Below are 15343 nucleotides of genomic sequence, written 5' to 3'. Positions count from 1 at the left end.
GGGCTAAAAAAAACAAAAAAACAACAACCAATATCAACCTTTATTTAAAGCTCTCGGAAGGAGAAGGAGAGTACATCTACAATGACCAGTGTGAGTTGAAAAATAGAGCATTTCTAACGTGTCTATATTACTATGAGAGATATTAAGGAATCTCATCCATTGATAAAATCCACTGACTAGTCATTTATTTCTTATTTCTTTTCTTAAAGATGAGCAACAATATCCAAGCAAAACTGTGCGATGAGAAGTGTCCGTTTATATTTGGACAACCTTCAGGCTAACAGATAAACTTACCTGTTAATATGCTCTAACTAAAAAAAAAAAAATGAAAAAAAAAAATCAAACGACGTCATCATAATTTAAGTAAAAGTGAGACGAAAATGTTTCCCCACGCGACGGTAGAGCCTCGCAGTCCTGATGAACGACAGCAGGACGGTGAAGTCGCTCCAGGGAAGCTAACTGGCTAAAGCTGCGTCGCTCGTGTCCATGGCAACAGCACGCACTGGGGGGGACAGACGGAAGGACCACGTGAGGCAGTCCTCGCGCCCCTCACCTGTTGCCTCTCCACCACCACCTTGCAGTTTGGACGCGCAGAAGAAGATCACGTGAACCCGCAGCAAGTCGCGAGGGTCGGCACGACTTCCTGTTGGGGGAGATGCTTCAGGTTGGGTTCGGTCCTGGAGGTCAGCAGAACCGCTGGATTCAGCGTTCTGGGATCGGATCCGGAGTCACGGACAACTCCCGGAATTATGACATTAATCTCTGAGATCAAACTCGGAACTTTGCCTTTCAAGTGCGTGAACCTGGAAAGAACTTGAGTTTAATTCCCCAGTAGATTCTTCATTAAGAAAATAAATCTGAACGCAACAACAACAATTCCTCGACTGCTGACATTTCCTAAAAATAAATGAAGTCAAATATACAGCATATAGTAACCAATGTCGAATGATGTATTAATGAGTCACAAATTAACTAAACTTCACTTCATTACTGTGTTTATCATTCATTCATTCATTCATTCATCCATCTTCTATACCCGCTTAGTCCCGAGCTCAGGGTCCTGGGGGTCTGCTGGAGCCTCTCCCAGCTGTCTCAGGGTGAAGGCAGGGTGACACCCTGGACCAGTGGCCACTTCATCACAGGGCCACAGAGAGACACACAACCATTCACACTCACATGCACACCTACGGACAATTTAGAGTCTTCAATTGACCTCACATGCATGTTTCTGGAGTGTGGGAGGAAGCCGGAGAACCCGGAGAGAACCCAGCAGACACAGGGAGAACCTGGTGAGAACCCAGCAGACACAGGGAGAACCTAGAGAACCTGGAGAACCCACGCAGACACAGGGAGAACCTGCAAACTCCTCACAGAGAGGTCCCAGGCCTGGAATGGAACCCAGGACCTTCTTGCTGTGAGGCAGCAGCGCCGACCACTGTGCCTATGCTGCACTGTTTATCCACAATTATATTTTTCAAAGTCAAGTTTTCAACACACACACACACACACACACACACACACACGCACGCACGCACGCACGCACGCACGCACACACACACACACACACACACACACACACACACACACACACACACAGTGTAGTTTCACCGGATGTCCACTGGGGGCGGAGGCACTTATGCAGACACAGACACACTCGGCTGCCGTAGAAGAAGAGGGAGGAGTCAGCTGAGCTCGCCGCTTCCTGTTGTGATTCTGCTGCCGCCAGGAGGACGCGATGCCGCTCCGCTAGAGGAGGATGAGATGCGGGAATGAAAGCAAACACACAACCTCTTGTGTATTCCTTTCATGAACCAACGTTCGTCCCGCAGTCTGCGCGGACATGCTGAGCGTGGAGTCGCTGCCGGTGGCGGAGCAGGAGGAGGTGGTGGAGGAGCAGGAGCAGGAGCAGGAGGAGATGGTGGAGGAGCAGGAGGAGGTGCTGGTGGAGGAGTCCGGCTCCAACAAGCTGTCGGACGTCTACACCCTGGTGGCCAAAGGCTGCTTCCCGCTCAGCATGAGCCCGCTGCGCCGGAAGAACCTCCGGAGATACGCGCAGAAATTCATCATCGATGGTGAGAAGAAAAACAAACAAACAAACAAACAAACAAACAACAACAACCAGAGTGTTTGTTTATGACTCGCGTGCTAAGCGAAGCCACTGCCACTGTCCTCCTGTCTGTCCAGAGGAGAAGCTTTACTACGTGGGAGCCAAGAAGAAGAAGGAGAAGAGGGAGGTGGTGATCGAGGCGCAGAGGAAGAGGCAGATCTTCCTGGACTGCCACCTCAGCGACCTGGGCCACCACCTGGGCCAGAAGAAGACCGTGCACCGGATCCAGAGCAACTTCTACTGGCTGGGCATCATCAGGGACGTGGTGGACTGGGTACTGGTTAGAGTGTTCTGATCTTCTCCCCCTGGTTCTCCTCCTCTTCCTGGTCCTGCGCCTCCATCTCATCCTCTCCCTGCTCCTCCTCCTCTTGCTCCTCCACCTCCTCTTGCTCCTCCTCCTCTCGCTCCTCCTGCAGATCAAAGTGTGTGAGACCTGTCAGCACGCCGAGAGGGCTAAGAACGTGTGTAGGGTGGTCCGGCCCATCAAGGTGGACGCACCGTGGGACGTCGTGGGCGTGGACATTGTAGGTGTGTTCCAGCAGGGGGCACCGCCACCTGTGTGGTCCTGGCAGCATGGTGGCGCTCTGTCTCGCTGCGTCTCCATCCCCCCTAGAACTGCACTCAACCTGAACATGGCCAGAAAACCTGGTGATGGAAACAGCTCAACTTCAGAGAAACCTCTCCAATATGGCTCAAAGGTTCTGACTCTCATCAGGTGGTTTTTTCACACGCATCCATATAGAGCAGGGGTGTCAAATACACGGCCCACGGGCCGGATCAGGCCTGCAAACTGTTTTTTTCCGGCCTGCGAGAGGATTTTGCAAAATATAAAAACTGCAATTTCTCAATGAGAGAAAGTGCTGTTCTAAATGTGTCCACTTGGTGTCGCAATATCGCTTCTGCTTGGCAAACAAACTCAGTACTTGGGGCTGAGCAAATGGCGCGTTGTGATTGGACGGAGAAGATTGAATATTGTTGACAAGTCATCAGAGAGAAAAATGGAACGACCGTAAACAAACAGACGTAAACAAACAAAAGCAAACGTCTTTCTGATAAGATCTCTAGAATTATTACAGCTGATGCTCTTCACACCATTCAATGGAAAAACCTGCAAATCACGATTGTACGTTGTTGAAATCTTAGAAACACGGCTTTTATTTGTGCGTGGTCTCCAGGTCCCTTCCCTGAGACGCAGCGCGGCAACACGGCCGTCACGCTGCTGGTCGACTACTTCAGCAAGTGGCCTGAAGCTTTCGCGGTGGGCGGGGCGGACGCCCTCTCCGTGGCCAGGTGTATCTCCAGGTGTCTTTACAGGTAGGAGGAGCCTCAGATTCACTCTGGCGCCAGCTGACACCAGAGGCTGCCAATGTTAACCAAAGATTTTCTGTCATTGACGGTGATGGAAGACCTGAGGTCAGTTTGACGGTTTTCAATTCACCCCTTTGACCACTCGGGTAAATAAGCAACAATAGAATAAACACAGAGTGGAACAGAACACGAGAGAACACAGTCAGAACCGAGCCACTGCAGGACCCCCAATAATCCCACTTGAGACAAGGGATCCTGCAAGGCTTCATGGGAGAAAGGAAGAAGTCTGGCTTGACTTCTGGCTGACCTTGACCAGGGCTCCAGACCAACTCACTTTTACTGTGAGAACAATGGCGCCCCCTACCTCGAGTTCTTATTGGGGAACACCACTGCCAGTGGTTGAAAGTACATTGGCTGTGGCGCCCCCTAATGTTAATCTTTGCATTTTTGCAGCCTCAGTGTGGCGCTATAATCTCTGCTGCAGGATTGCTGTGCAGTGGCACCTCACTAAGCTGATGAAAGAGTTGAGAAGCTTCAGTGGAGAAGGTTTCAGAGAAGCTTCAGTGGAATGTGTCGCTACAAAAACATTCTGTGTGCAGATACGCTTCAAGCTGGAATTTTATTCATCATTTAGCATCAGCATCTATGTGTATATGAGTGTGTACATGTGTGTAATTTCCATCGGTGTGGCACTGTGAGTTTGACCAATCTTTGTTTTTTTGTAAAAAAATAAGCACCTTGTTTTCCTTTTATCCCAATGAAAAACTGCCATAAAGCGCTTCTTCTTCTTCTCCTTCTTCTTCTTCTTCTTCTCCTTCTTCGTCTTCTCCTTCTTCTTCTTCTCCTTCTTCTTCTTCCTTCTTCTTCTTCTTCTTGTTCTTCTTCTTCTCCTTCTTCTTCTTCTTCTTCTTCTTCAGGTTCGGCCCCTCCAGAACCCTGGTGTGCGCTCAAAGCTCAGACTTCTGTGCGGAGGTGAGGCCTGCAGGCTGACCGACGGCGTTGCAAACAGGCTCGTCGGTGAAAAATGAAAAGAAGAAAAAAAGAAAAAACCCACGTGGTTGTGACGGCGCCCCCTGCTGCTCTGCTGTCTCTGACCAGGTGACGCGGCTGCTCCGCCACAAGTGGAGTGCGGCGCAGGAGGTGTCGGCGCTGGAGCGTCAGCCGCAGCTGGACCCGCTGCACGACCGCACGGCGCCGCTGCTGCGGGAGGCGCTGCTGCGCATGGTGGCGGAGAAGCAGGATGAGTGGGACGACTTCCTGGAGCCGCTGCTCTTCCTCTTCAGGACGGCCGTCAACCCCACCACCAGGTTCACGCCGCACTCGCTCATGTTTGGCCGCAGGGCCAGGAGCTCCCCCAGCCAGGTGCCGACACTCGGGGGGGGGGGGGGACCGAGGGAGAACCCGGGTGGACTCGTGGAGATGAGTGACCTGGTTGACTTCCTGTGTCCCCCGCAGACGTCTGTCAAGTTGCTGAGCTGCGAAGAGCAGCAGCAGCAGGAGGAGGAGGAGGAGGAGGAGGAGGTGTTCCCTCTGAAGGAGCAGGCCTCCTCCTGCATGGCCATCATGCAGGAGCAGCAGCACTCGCTCAAGCAGCTGGTACGTATTCTAACCCCTTAGCATGTGGACAGGACCTGGACTGGGTCTTGCGGGCTTCAAGAGGTCGTCTCAGTGGCTGATCCTCCGCCACTGAAACGACCCAGTCGACCTTCACTAGACGTCTCGCAGACTTCAGTGGAACAGGCTTTTATTTTGGAACACCAGCAACAGTGGTGGCAAAAGTATTCTGTACTTCAGAAAAAGTGTGGATACTTGTGTAAAAAATACTGTGGTTAAAGCAAAAGTACTGATTCAACACCTTTATTCCAGTGAAAGTAAGAAAGCAGAGGTTCTGAAGTCAAACTGTATTCTTGTGCCATAAGTGAAGCAGCACAGGTACCTGAGAGTGCAGTGACAAAGTATGACTGTACTTGGTGACTTCTCACCTCTGCTGAACAACACTCGTCCTTCAAACATCGCAGGTGATGGCCAACATGAACGCAGCCTACAAGGAGGAGAAGAAGAAGAAGGACGGCAAGAGGAAGACTCTGGCCAGGTCCTCCAGGACCTCCAGGTCCTCCAGGACCTTCAGAGCGGCACAACCTCAGTTTGGAGACTTCTCCTCACCGCAGAAGAAGCTGAAAGACAGTGTGTGTGAGTGCTTCCCCCTACTGGCCACTGAGCAAGGCAGCGCCGATGGGCCGACGCCCCCCTGAGGAGGAGGAGGAAGAGGAGGAGGAGGCGCACAGTCACACCTGGACCACAGTCAGCTCTGAGAAGTGCTGCAAATGTCGTCAGCCGTCAAATTCTAACTTATTCATTTTTTTACTTTGTCATGGAAATGAAACTTTATTACATTAAATGTCTAGATTTGTTTGGTGAACTCTTGACTTCTTTTTTGGATGATCCACACTTTTATATCTTGTTGTCTAGATGATGGTTTTAATATGACTTGTGCAAGGTGTAACACCTGCCAACGCCCTGGACCCTGAAGTTGCAGGAGAAGTGATGATGGATGGTTGGATGGATGGAGGGATGAATGGTTGGATGGATGGACGAATGGATGGATGGATGGATGGATGGATCTTTTCCGATGTGCAAAGGTTGCAGGTGTGCCTCCACCTGTGCAAACACAAACCAGTTGGCTCTGCCACCTCAGAGGAGACGACTAGGTGTGTGTGTGTGTGTGTGTGTGTGTGTGTGTGTGTGTGTGTGTGTGTGTGTGTGTGTGTGTGTGTGTGTGTGTGTGTGTGTGTGTGTCATCCCACACTGTGAATAGGTCCTGATTCAAGGCAATCTCAGAAACCTGCTCCCAGCCTCACTCGGCAAGGACTTCAGAGATGAATCATTTCAAACGCTGTCTTCCTGGTTTCTTCCACCAGCTACAGATCTGAGTCATGTGGCCGAGGAGCTGCTGCTGATGACAAGCAATTCCATTTGGTCACTGGTCTTTATTATTTTTCATGGCAACTGAGAGCCACCAAGGAAATTATAAAACAGACACGTTTGTTTTTTTTGTTTTTTTACTGCAGACAGACTGGAGGGAGTTCATGTGTGGCTTATGAACAGCGTGGCGAATCTCTCTCTTTCTCCCTCTCTCTCTCTCTCTCTCTATATATATATATATATATATATATATATACATATATATATATATATATGTATATATCCCTCTCTCTCTCTCCCTCTCGCTCTCTCTCTCTGTCTCTCTCTTGCTCTCTCTCTCTCTCTCACTGGGCTGTAAAGCCACAGTAGCAGACAAGGTCCCAGTAAAGAAATGATAATATTATGGGATGTACCTGAGAGACAGCAGGAAACCTTTGTTTGAATGTGAGCCTGTTTCCCTCCCTCAATTCCTCCCAGGATCGCAGCTTCGCTTCAAACTGACTGAGTGTAAATAATGAAGAAGAAGAAGAAGAAGAAGAAGACCTTTATTGATCCCACAATGGGGAAATTTGCATAATTACAGCAACAACAAAAAAGAAAAAAGAAATTGTCTACAGGGCAAAAGGTCAAGTATTATATTAACTGAAGATACAGACAAAAATAAAATATTTGTAAGTATGTACAGAAAAAAGCAAGATATTTACATATTAAACCTTTGAATGTACATGTGCTACATGCTCTGCTAAATAGTTTCTATTGCAATCTACATGAGAAATTTATTTGTATCCCAGTGGATGGGATGTTGCATTACATTACAGTTGTACAGCCTGACTGCTGTAGGCAGGAATGACAGGGACTACATCGTCATGTTGGCTGAAAGAAATGAGCACAAAATGATTTTTTTCAATGTAAAAAAAATACGCCGTGGCTCAAACAAAGGTTGAAAAACCAAGACGCGTAACACCGTGACTCTGTCTGTAGGATGACTAGGGGGCGCTGGCGGGTCAGATCTCAGTACCACAACATAGCGAGACATTACCAGCGCTGCTCCGCCTGTCCGACCCGCCCCTCCTGCACTCTTGGCCAATGGGAAGTGGGGTGGGCGGGGCCCCCGCTGCGGCCACCAGTTTCCTGGTAGTTGTAGGGAGGCATCACTCCGCCCCGCCGCCTTCCTTCCTCCTCAGGTCTCCTCCCGCCACTGTACCCTCACTAGCATGCTTCCCTGAGCAGCGACAGGTGGCATCTGCCGGGACAGCAGTTCGACAAGAGAGACGGGGGACATCCATACGTCACGAAGGTAACTGGAGCACAAAGACTGGCCGCAAAGCGAGGGATTTAAGGACAGCGGAGGTTGCCGCCAAATGAGAAAGGAACTGTAGACAGGCGTCTCATGGTATATATATATATATATATATATATATATATATATATATATATATATATATATATATATATACTTTTAATATTAACCCAGACTTTAAGTATTTACTTTGAAGTATTGAAGGTATTATAAGATCACGCTTTCTCCCGGCGATGAGTCCGCATCCTGTGTGAAATAGACGATGTTTGATCCACAGAGCCGCTCGGACGTCCAGTAGTGAGTTAGCCGACCGGCCGGTCCGGTTCGTCCGTGTTTGTCTGTCTGTCAGTCAGCAGTTGCGCGCCGGTCCGGACCATGGACGTGTCATAGAACTGCTCAACGGTTGGACTCTGCTCCATGATTATCGACCGGTAGCGATATCAATCACTCGGCCGTGTTATTTGCCATCAAGCTGTTGTAAATCTGACGCAACGCGTTGAAAAACAACACCGGAAAGTGCTGCTGGCTAGCAGTGTTAGCATCTAGCTTCTCCCGCCTCCTCACGAGCACCGTCGTCCTTTCACCGGACAATCATTCACAGAGTTGTAACACGGTGACCGTCCTTAGCTCACCCGTCCGCCGCCACCACCGCTCCCGGTGGCCGCCTGCCGGGACCGGAAGCAACGTTGTACTACAAAATAAAAGTAAGTGGGAGCGTTGACAATCAAATAATAATAATGATAATGACATTACGTACTATTAACTGGTGTTTTCATCAAGACGGCACCAACCGAGACCAAGACATTATTAAGACTAAAGAGGATTGAGATCAACCAAGACTTTAGATATCAAAGAAAAATAACAACAAAACACAAAAACATGACTAGTATCGTTTTTAAATTTAGGTTTGCTTTTAAATCAAAGTTTGGGTGTCACGTGATTTCAGTGCAGGGATGGTGGCATCCATCAACACAAAACAGAGCTACTGAGCTCCGTCTTAAACAGCAGATGTTTGTCTTTACAGAGGCGGTGACTGTGTTTGCGGTCTCAGCATGGCTCTCCGACTCGCTGTGGGCGTCGCCGTGGTCTTTGCCCTGCTGGACCTGGCGGTCACCACCGTCCTCTACACGCACGGCCTGGACTTCAGCCAGTTCTGGAGCGACACGCTGGGTTTCAGCATGACGCGCTCGTCGGTGGACGTGTGGGCGGCCGCGCTGCTGAGGGCGGCCCTCCTGCTGGGGGCCTCCCTCGGGGTGCTGTGGAACCGGGAGGCTGGCCCAGGCCGGGTGGCCCGGCTGCTCACGCCAGTCCTCCTGCTCTGCATGGTGGTCGTCTCCTACAGCCTGGCCAAGCTGCTGCTCAGGGCGGAGGAGGGGCCGCTGGACCAGCAGCCCTGGTTCCTCAGTCTGGTCTGCTGGACCTGCGCCTCCACCCCCGGGCTCCTGTTGCCCTGGAACCTGCTGGGGAGGAGCAGCGGCAGCACCAGGAGGAGCAGGAGGAGGAGGAGGAGGAGCAGCGAGAGCAGCACCACCGGCTCTGAAGACACCAAGAACCTGGTGGAGGCAGCCAGCGGGGAGGAGCAGGGGTCCGGCGGAGGGGCCGAGGAGAAGCAGAAGGTGGAGGAGGTGAGCTCTAGCGCCACCTTGGGGCGCCTGCTGTCCTACTGCAGGAAGGACGGCGCCCTGCTCTTAGTGGCCTTCACCTTCCTCAGCGTTGCTGCCACCTGTGAGTGACACACCAACACATTCCTCAACCAACCTGTGGAGACCTGTAGCCAATCACAGCTCATCACACCATTGACGAGGCTCCTCCCTCTCTCTCCCTCTCTCTCCCTCTCTCTCCCTCTCTCTCTCTCTCCTGCGCCACCTGCAGCCGAGGTCTTCATCCCCTACTTCTACGGCAAGGCCATCGACAGCATCGTGGTCCACAAGAGCATGCAGTACCTGGCGGGGCCTCTGGTGGCCGTCATCAGCCTGGCCGTGTGCAGGTGAGGCTTCTTCAGGGATTGGATTCTAACGCTTCACAATGTATCATTTGTTTCCTCTCTGTAATTCAGCCTGTGTGTGTGTGTGTGTGTGTGTGTGTGTGTGTGTGTGTGTGTGTGTGTGTGTGTGTTGCACTCGCTGCTGGGACACTGCAATGGTGGCATAACAAACATCGTGGATTCTTATTCTTCTTCTTCTTCTCCTCCTCCTCCTCCTCCTCTGCTCGCCAGCTCGCTGGCGGCGGGGGTCCGCGGAGGCGTGTTCACGCTGATGTTTGCCCGCCTGAACCTGCGCATCAGGAACTGCCTCTTCAGAGCGCTGATGAAGCAGGAGATCGGCTTCTTTGACGACAACCACACAGGTGACGCGTCCGTTCCCCTCCTCCCCCCCCGCCCTCCTTGTGGGCGTGGCCCTAATATCCCCACCGGCTCTCCCAGGTGACATCATCTCCCGCCTGTCGGCCGACACCACCCAGGTGAGCGACCTCATCTCGCAGAACGTCAACGTCTTCCTGCGCAGCTGCATCAAGGCGCTGGGACACTTTGCCTTCATGTGGGGGATCTCCTGGAAGCTGACGCTGGTGGCCGTCATGGGCTTCCCCTTCATCGGCCTCGTCTCGCAGCTCTACGGCGACTACTACAAGGTGGGTGGGGTGGGGGGTGGGGGAGTGTTACCAAAACAACCAAAAAAGCGAGGGAAAAAACCTCCAAATCGTATCTAAACATACCATGATTTTTAGTTTTCTTTCTCCTTTTTTGGTCACAATGAACGATAAAAAACAAAAACAGAATACACAAGTACACAATTTTATTTGTTGTTTTTTTCTCTTTTTGGGGCATGATGAATGAGAAAAAAATGATAATGCTAAGGGGAAAAAAACAACAGCATCATTTTACAAAGTATAATTTTTTTGTTTCTTCTTATTTCCCTCTCTAAACAACGACACAACTCAGCAAATTATTGAGCAGGTGTTTTTTTTACATACTGTCAGCTTTGCACTCAGTAAAAATAGCAAGTTATTTAATTTTCTATCGTTTTTTTTATTATTTTTATTTTAGTTATTGCATGCTCGTATATATTTTCTGTACATTACTCAGTTGACTGGAGCCCTGTTACTGAAAGAATTTCCCTCGGGATGAATAAAGTATTCCTGTTTGTCTGTTAACGGCAGCTGGGACGGAGAATAATTTGAGAATATGCATCTGACATTTTTTGCCCCAAACTCATCTGCGATCCGGAAGCTTCCTCTTTGTTCCCGAGGTCGGCCTTTTTTTCACCGTCGCTGTGCTTGCCGTCATTCTGGGTGGCAGAGGCTGGCCAAGGAGGTGCAGACGACAGTGGCCGAGGCCAACAAGGTGGCCGAGGAGACCGTCTCCTCCATGCGGACGGTGCGCAGCTTCGCCAACGAGGGCGGCGAGACCGAGTCCTACCAGAAGAAACTGCAGCTCATGTTCCAGCTCAACAAGAAGCAGGCGCTGGCCTACGCCTGCTTCGTCTGGTGCAGCTCCGTGAGTGCTCACACACACACACACACACACAGAGGAACTGTGGGCCGACGGTGTGTTTGTCGGTGTGTGTGTGTCCCAGATCTCGGAGCTGGGTCTGGAGGCGGCCATCATCTACTACGGCGGCCACCTGGTCATCACCGACCAGATGAGCGGCGGTGACCTGATCGCCATCTTCATCTACATACTGGAGCTGGGAGAGTGTTTCCAGGTCGGCCGTGTGTGTGTGTGTGTGTGTGTGTGTGTGTGTGTGTGTGTGTGTGTGTGTGTGTGTGTGTGTGTGTTGTGTTGATAAACACGACGCAGTACTGTAGTAAAAGTAGGAAGGTTCAGCTTCTGAAATGCACTGAAGTAAAGAGTGATTTAACTTAACTTAACTTTTGTTGATGATTATTTCAAGCAGTCCAAAGGTGTGACAGAATAACCTGGACTGAAGTGGGCAAAGGTCCCCTGCCTCTGAAATATCATCCACTTCTATACTTGTGAATGACTCCACTTCAGGCAACAGCAGCTAGAATGAAACACACATCGAGTGAACGACTGAACAGAATTGATATCATTTAAACCCCAAAGTCACCAGCGTGTGTTTCCAGTGTCGGTGGCAGAGTGGGAAGTACACGAGTGCAAATGCAGGGAGTCAAAGTGAAGATCATACACTGAAGTCAAGTTGCAAAGTATTTGTTTCCCTCGCACCTCCTTCTCCAGGAGATGGCGTCGGTGTACACGGGCCTCATGCAGGGAGTGGGCGGGGCTGAGAAGGTCTTTGAGTACATGGACCGAGAGCCCAGACACCCGGCCGGCGGCGCCGAGGCTCCAGAGACCTGCAGCGGCCTGGTGGAGTTCAAGGACGTGACCTTCGCCTACCCGACGCGTCCCAACACGGACATCCTGAAGGTCGGCGCCGGGGAGCCACCCTGCAGGGGCGGAGACCTCCGCGCGGCCTCCGGCTCCCTCTGATTGGCCGCTGTTTGTGCTTGGCAGGGGGTGTCGTTCACGCTGCGTCCTGGCGAGGTGACGGCGCTGGTGGGGCCTTCGGGCAGCGGGAAGAGCTCCTGCGTCAGTCTGCTGGAGAACTTCTACCGTCCTCAGCAGGGCCAGGTGCTGCTGGACGGCCGGCCCGTGCACACGCTGCAGCACGGCTACCTGCACTCCAAGGTCCGTTCCTCAGGTGCCTCTCTGGAAGCCTCTCAATGTGCAAATACATGAGGAGACTCTGAGGGTTCAAAGGTTAAAACGATTGTAGGTCATTTTACATTATTTCTGGTCGGTGGTTTTCCGTGGGATTTTTTCAATGCAATGTTGAAGAACACGGCTGGAAAGAACACAACCTCAGCTGACTCACCCATCAGTCCGCCACCAGGGGGCGCTCCAGAGGTCGGAGCCTGTGAATGCTGACCAACGCAGCCGCGTTTCCTCCTCCCGCAGGTGTCGCTGGTGGGTCAGGAGCCGGTTCTGTTCGCTCGGACGGTGGAGGAGAACATCGCCTACGGTCTGAGCGACACGCCCTCCAGTGCCGTGGTCCAGGCCGCCATCAAGGCCAACGCCCACGACTTCATCAGCACTCTCCCAGAACAGTACCAGACCTGTAACTATCCACCACGTGTCCTCCTGTTGGTTTCGCCTGACTTTGGACGGCGGTCCACCGCTAGAACGCCGCCCCTGTCAGAGTGAAGGTTGACCTGCGTCTCCTCAACCCCCCCCCCCAGGTGTTGGAGAGAAAGGAACCCACCTGTCAGGCGGCCAGAAGCAGCGGGTGGCCATCGCCCGCGCTCTCATCCGCCAGCCTCGCGTGCTCATCCTGGACGAGGCCACCAGCGCTCTGGACGCAGAGAGCGAACACACTGTGAGTACACAACCCCCGCCAGCAGGTGTCGCTAGCTGCGTTTCCATCACGTTTCCTAGTCAATTAAAACCTGGTGATGGAAGCAGCTCCACTTGGAAAAACCTCTCCAATATGGCTCAAAGGTTTTGATGCTCTCATCAGGTGCTTTTTCCAGACGTATCCATATAGAGCAGAGGTGTCAAACATACGGCCCGCGGGCCGGATCAGGCCCGCAAACAGTTTTTTTCCGGCCTGCGAGATGATTTTGCAAAATATAAAAACTGCTGTTCTAAATGTGTCCACTTGGCGTCGCAGTATTGTATCTGCTTCATAAACAAACTCAATACTGGGGCTGAAACTGTAAGTGCTACGGCCTCGAAATTGGAGTATGACAGAGATGCGACCGTCCTGACAAAAACCTATTTCTCCATCGGTTTCCAATCGTTTTCATTTTACGGCCCGCCAAAATGTACAAATCTTTCACCTTTTTTTTTTTTTAATCCTCATTTTGATGCCCTTCCCAGACACCAAAACTCACCAAACTTTTGATGCAGGTCAGAACTTGCCCAAAATTTGAGTTCGTACAAAAAAAATATGAAGATTCACAATAGCGTCCCCTAGAGCCATTGAAGAGCGTTTACCCCATTTTGACCCCTTTAAAAGTCTTTGATTTGAACAAAACTTTGAACCCCCCCCCACCAAAAAGTCGCTATTCTCCCAATACCTACTTTTTTTTGTCAAAAGCGACTAGCGACAACTCTAGCGACTTCTCCTGGTGTCGTTACGTTGCGATCAAGTGCAAATTGTCAATTATGGGAATTAGACGATGATGTCATTTGGCGACTTTCAAGACAGCCAATAGCGGCTTTCCTTACTGAGGAGTTGGCAACGCTGGTGCAGAGTGCAGAGTGCAAATCCCAATCGTACTCTGTGGAAATGTTAGAAATATGGCTTTGGTTTTGGGGAGAACAAATGGAAGCGCAGCTACTGTGATGTCAGAGGTCGAGCAAACAGCCGTGTGACGCCCTCCACCAGGTCCAGCAGGCCCTCAACAGCATCATGACGGAGTACACCATGCTGGTGGTGGCCCACCGGCTCAGCACCGTGGAGAAGGCCCACAACATCGTCGTCATGGACAAGGGCGGCGTGGCCGAGCAGGGCTCGCACGCTCAGCTGATGGCGGCGGGGGGGCTCTACAGCAAGCTGGTGCAGAAGCAGCTGCTGGGGGTGGAGGCAGAGGCGGAGCCTCCCGACCCGCTGGAGCAGAGCCCGCCTCGGCGCCGGCAGCCGCTGGAGCGCTGGAGCAGCGGCGGCAGCGGCGGCGGCAGCGACACAGAGCCTAGCATGCGCTACTGAAGGTGAACCGTAGGGGGCGACAGAGAGAGTTTTTCTTTTTTGTCTGATGTTTTATTTTTTTTAAAGGGTTTGAACCAAAGCTGCCGAGCTGCAGGCTCGGGTTGGACTGTCGTGGAGGTTCTTCTCAAGAACCACCACGCACAGGTCTTTGCTGCTAGTTCCCCCCCCCTCTGGTGAGACTAGGGAACTACACCAGTAGGAAGGCGTGATGAACCAAACACTCACTGCGGTTGTTCTACACCGTTCTCATCAGTCATGGTCAGTCTGTCGTGTCGGTGCCAATCAGCAGACACTCTATCCTGAGTTCACCCTGAGTTCACTCCATCCTGAGTTCACTCCACCCTGAGTTTCCTCGTGAATGTGTGGGAAGATGTTTTCCTTCAACGGCTGCTTACACGCAGAATCAGAATGAATACTAGAGACAATTACATCTCTCCTGTGAGAGCCAATCAAAGACCGACGCTAGCAGCACTCGGTTGGATGAATGATTGTGTCATGACTGAAAACAGTCATACTAATTCCATATCAGCGCTGCATTAATGACTCGTGACCTCATAAATAATGCTCATGATAAAAATGTTTACATCAGCGAACTGTTGTTTTTGGAAAAGTAGGTTCAGGGTGCATTAAATCAATACCGTGTGTGTGTGTGTGTGTGTGTGTGTGTGTGTGTTGAAAAAGACCATGTTCTAATCAAATACGTCAATAAGAAAATTATATTTCTAGACAAGAATGTGACTTGCGATGTTCTGATCTGTGCAATATGTCTTTAATTAGGGACTGAGCCCGCGGAAGGCCAGTTCGATACGAACTGGTCTTTCGCAAGGGCGAAAGACCCTATTGTTTTTGCTTCGTTTCTTTTTATTATTATTATTACTGTTTCTAATAAAACTGTATTATTATTACTGTTTTATTATTATTTCTACGTGGCTTCTCGCCCCATTTTGACCCCCTTCCCATATGGTAAAAGTCTTGCAAACTTCCGTGCAGGTCAGACCTGCTAAACAATTTATAAATTTGAAGTAAATTTTCAAATCG

At 50.9% G+C, this 15343-nt stretch overlaps 2 protein-coding genes across 4 annotated transcripts; both read left to right on the top strand.

Annotated features, from left to right (window-relative positions):
* The first annotated feature begins 1572 nt into the window (after nt 1–1572).
* On the top strand, nt 1573–5834 carry LOC142886097 (gypsy retrotransposon integrase-like protein 1). Its single transcript, XM_076023016.1, has 8 exons — nt 1573–2072; nt 2185–2381; nt 2524–2635; nt 3283–3421; nt 4333–4387; nt 4514–4777; nt 4871–5011; nt 5434–5834. Exons 1-8 carry the CDS (start codon nt 1841–1843, stop codon nt 5665–5667), a joined length of 1374 nt encoding a protein of 457 aa, XP_075879131.1. The 5' UTR covers nt 1573–1840; the 3' UTR covers nt 5668–5834.
* A 1600-nt stretch (nt 5835–7434) lies between these two features.
* abcb9 (ATP-binding cassette, sub-family B (MDR/TAP), member 9) lies at nt 7435–14898 on the top strand. 3 transcript variants are annotated; one of them, XM_076023013.1, is made up of 14 exons: nt 7435–7634; nt 8265–8341; nt 8662–9362; nt 9510–9624; nt 9853–9983; nt 10060–10265; nt 10933–11130; nt 11210–11338; nt 11833–12021; nt 12109–12282; nt 12553–12712; nt 12834–12970; nt 13985–14307; nt 14372–14898. In XM_076023013.1, the coding sequence occupies exons 3-13, from the start codon at nt 8690–8692 to the stop codon at nt 14303–14305; spliced, it is 2433 nt and encodes an 810-aa protein (XP_075879128.1). In that variant the 5' UTR covers nt 7435–7634; nt 8265–8341; nt 8662–8689; the 3' UTR covers nt 14306–14307; nt 14372–14898. The 3 variants fall into 3 exon arrangements, with proteins under 3 accessions (XP_075879128.1, XP_075879127.1, XP_075879126.1); XM_076023011.1 differs by lacking the exon at nt 8265–8341 and having other exon boundaries at nt 7436–7634; XM_076023012.1 differs by lacking the exons at nt 8265–8341; nt 14372–14898 and having other exon boundaries at nt 13985–14363.
* Nucleotides 14899–15343: the final 445 nt, after the last annotated feature.

This window comes from Nelusetta ayraudi, unplaced genomic scaffold, assembly GCF_046127955.1.
Source record: "Nelusetta ayraudi isolate G7.1 ecotype Tasmania unplaced genomic scaffold, CSIRO-AGI_Nayr_v1 ptg000014l, whole genome shotgun sequence".
Taxonomy (NCBI): Eukaryota; Metazoa; Chordata; class Actinopteri; order Tetraodontiformes; family Monacanthidae; genus Nelusetta; species Nelusetta ayraudi.
The sequence above is the reverse complement of the archived record's forward strand: the minus strand, read 5'-3'. Positions and strand labels throughout refer to the sequence as shown.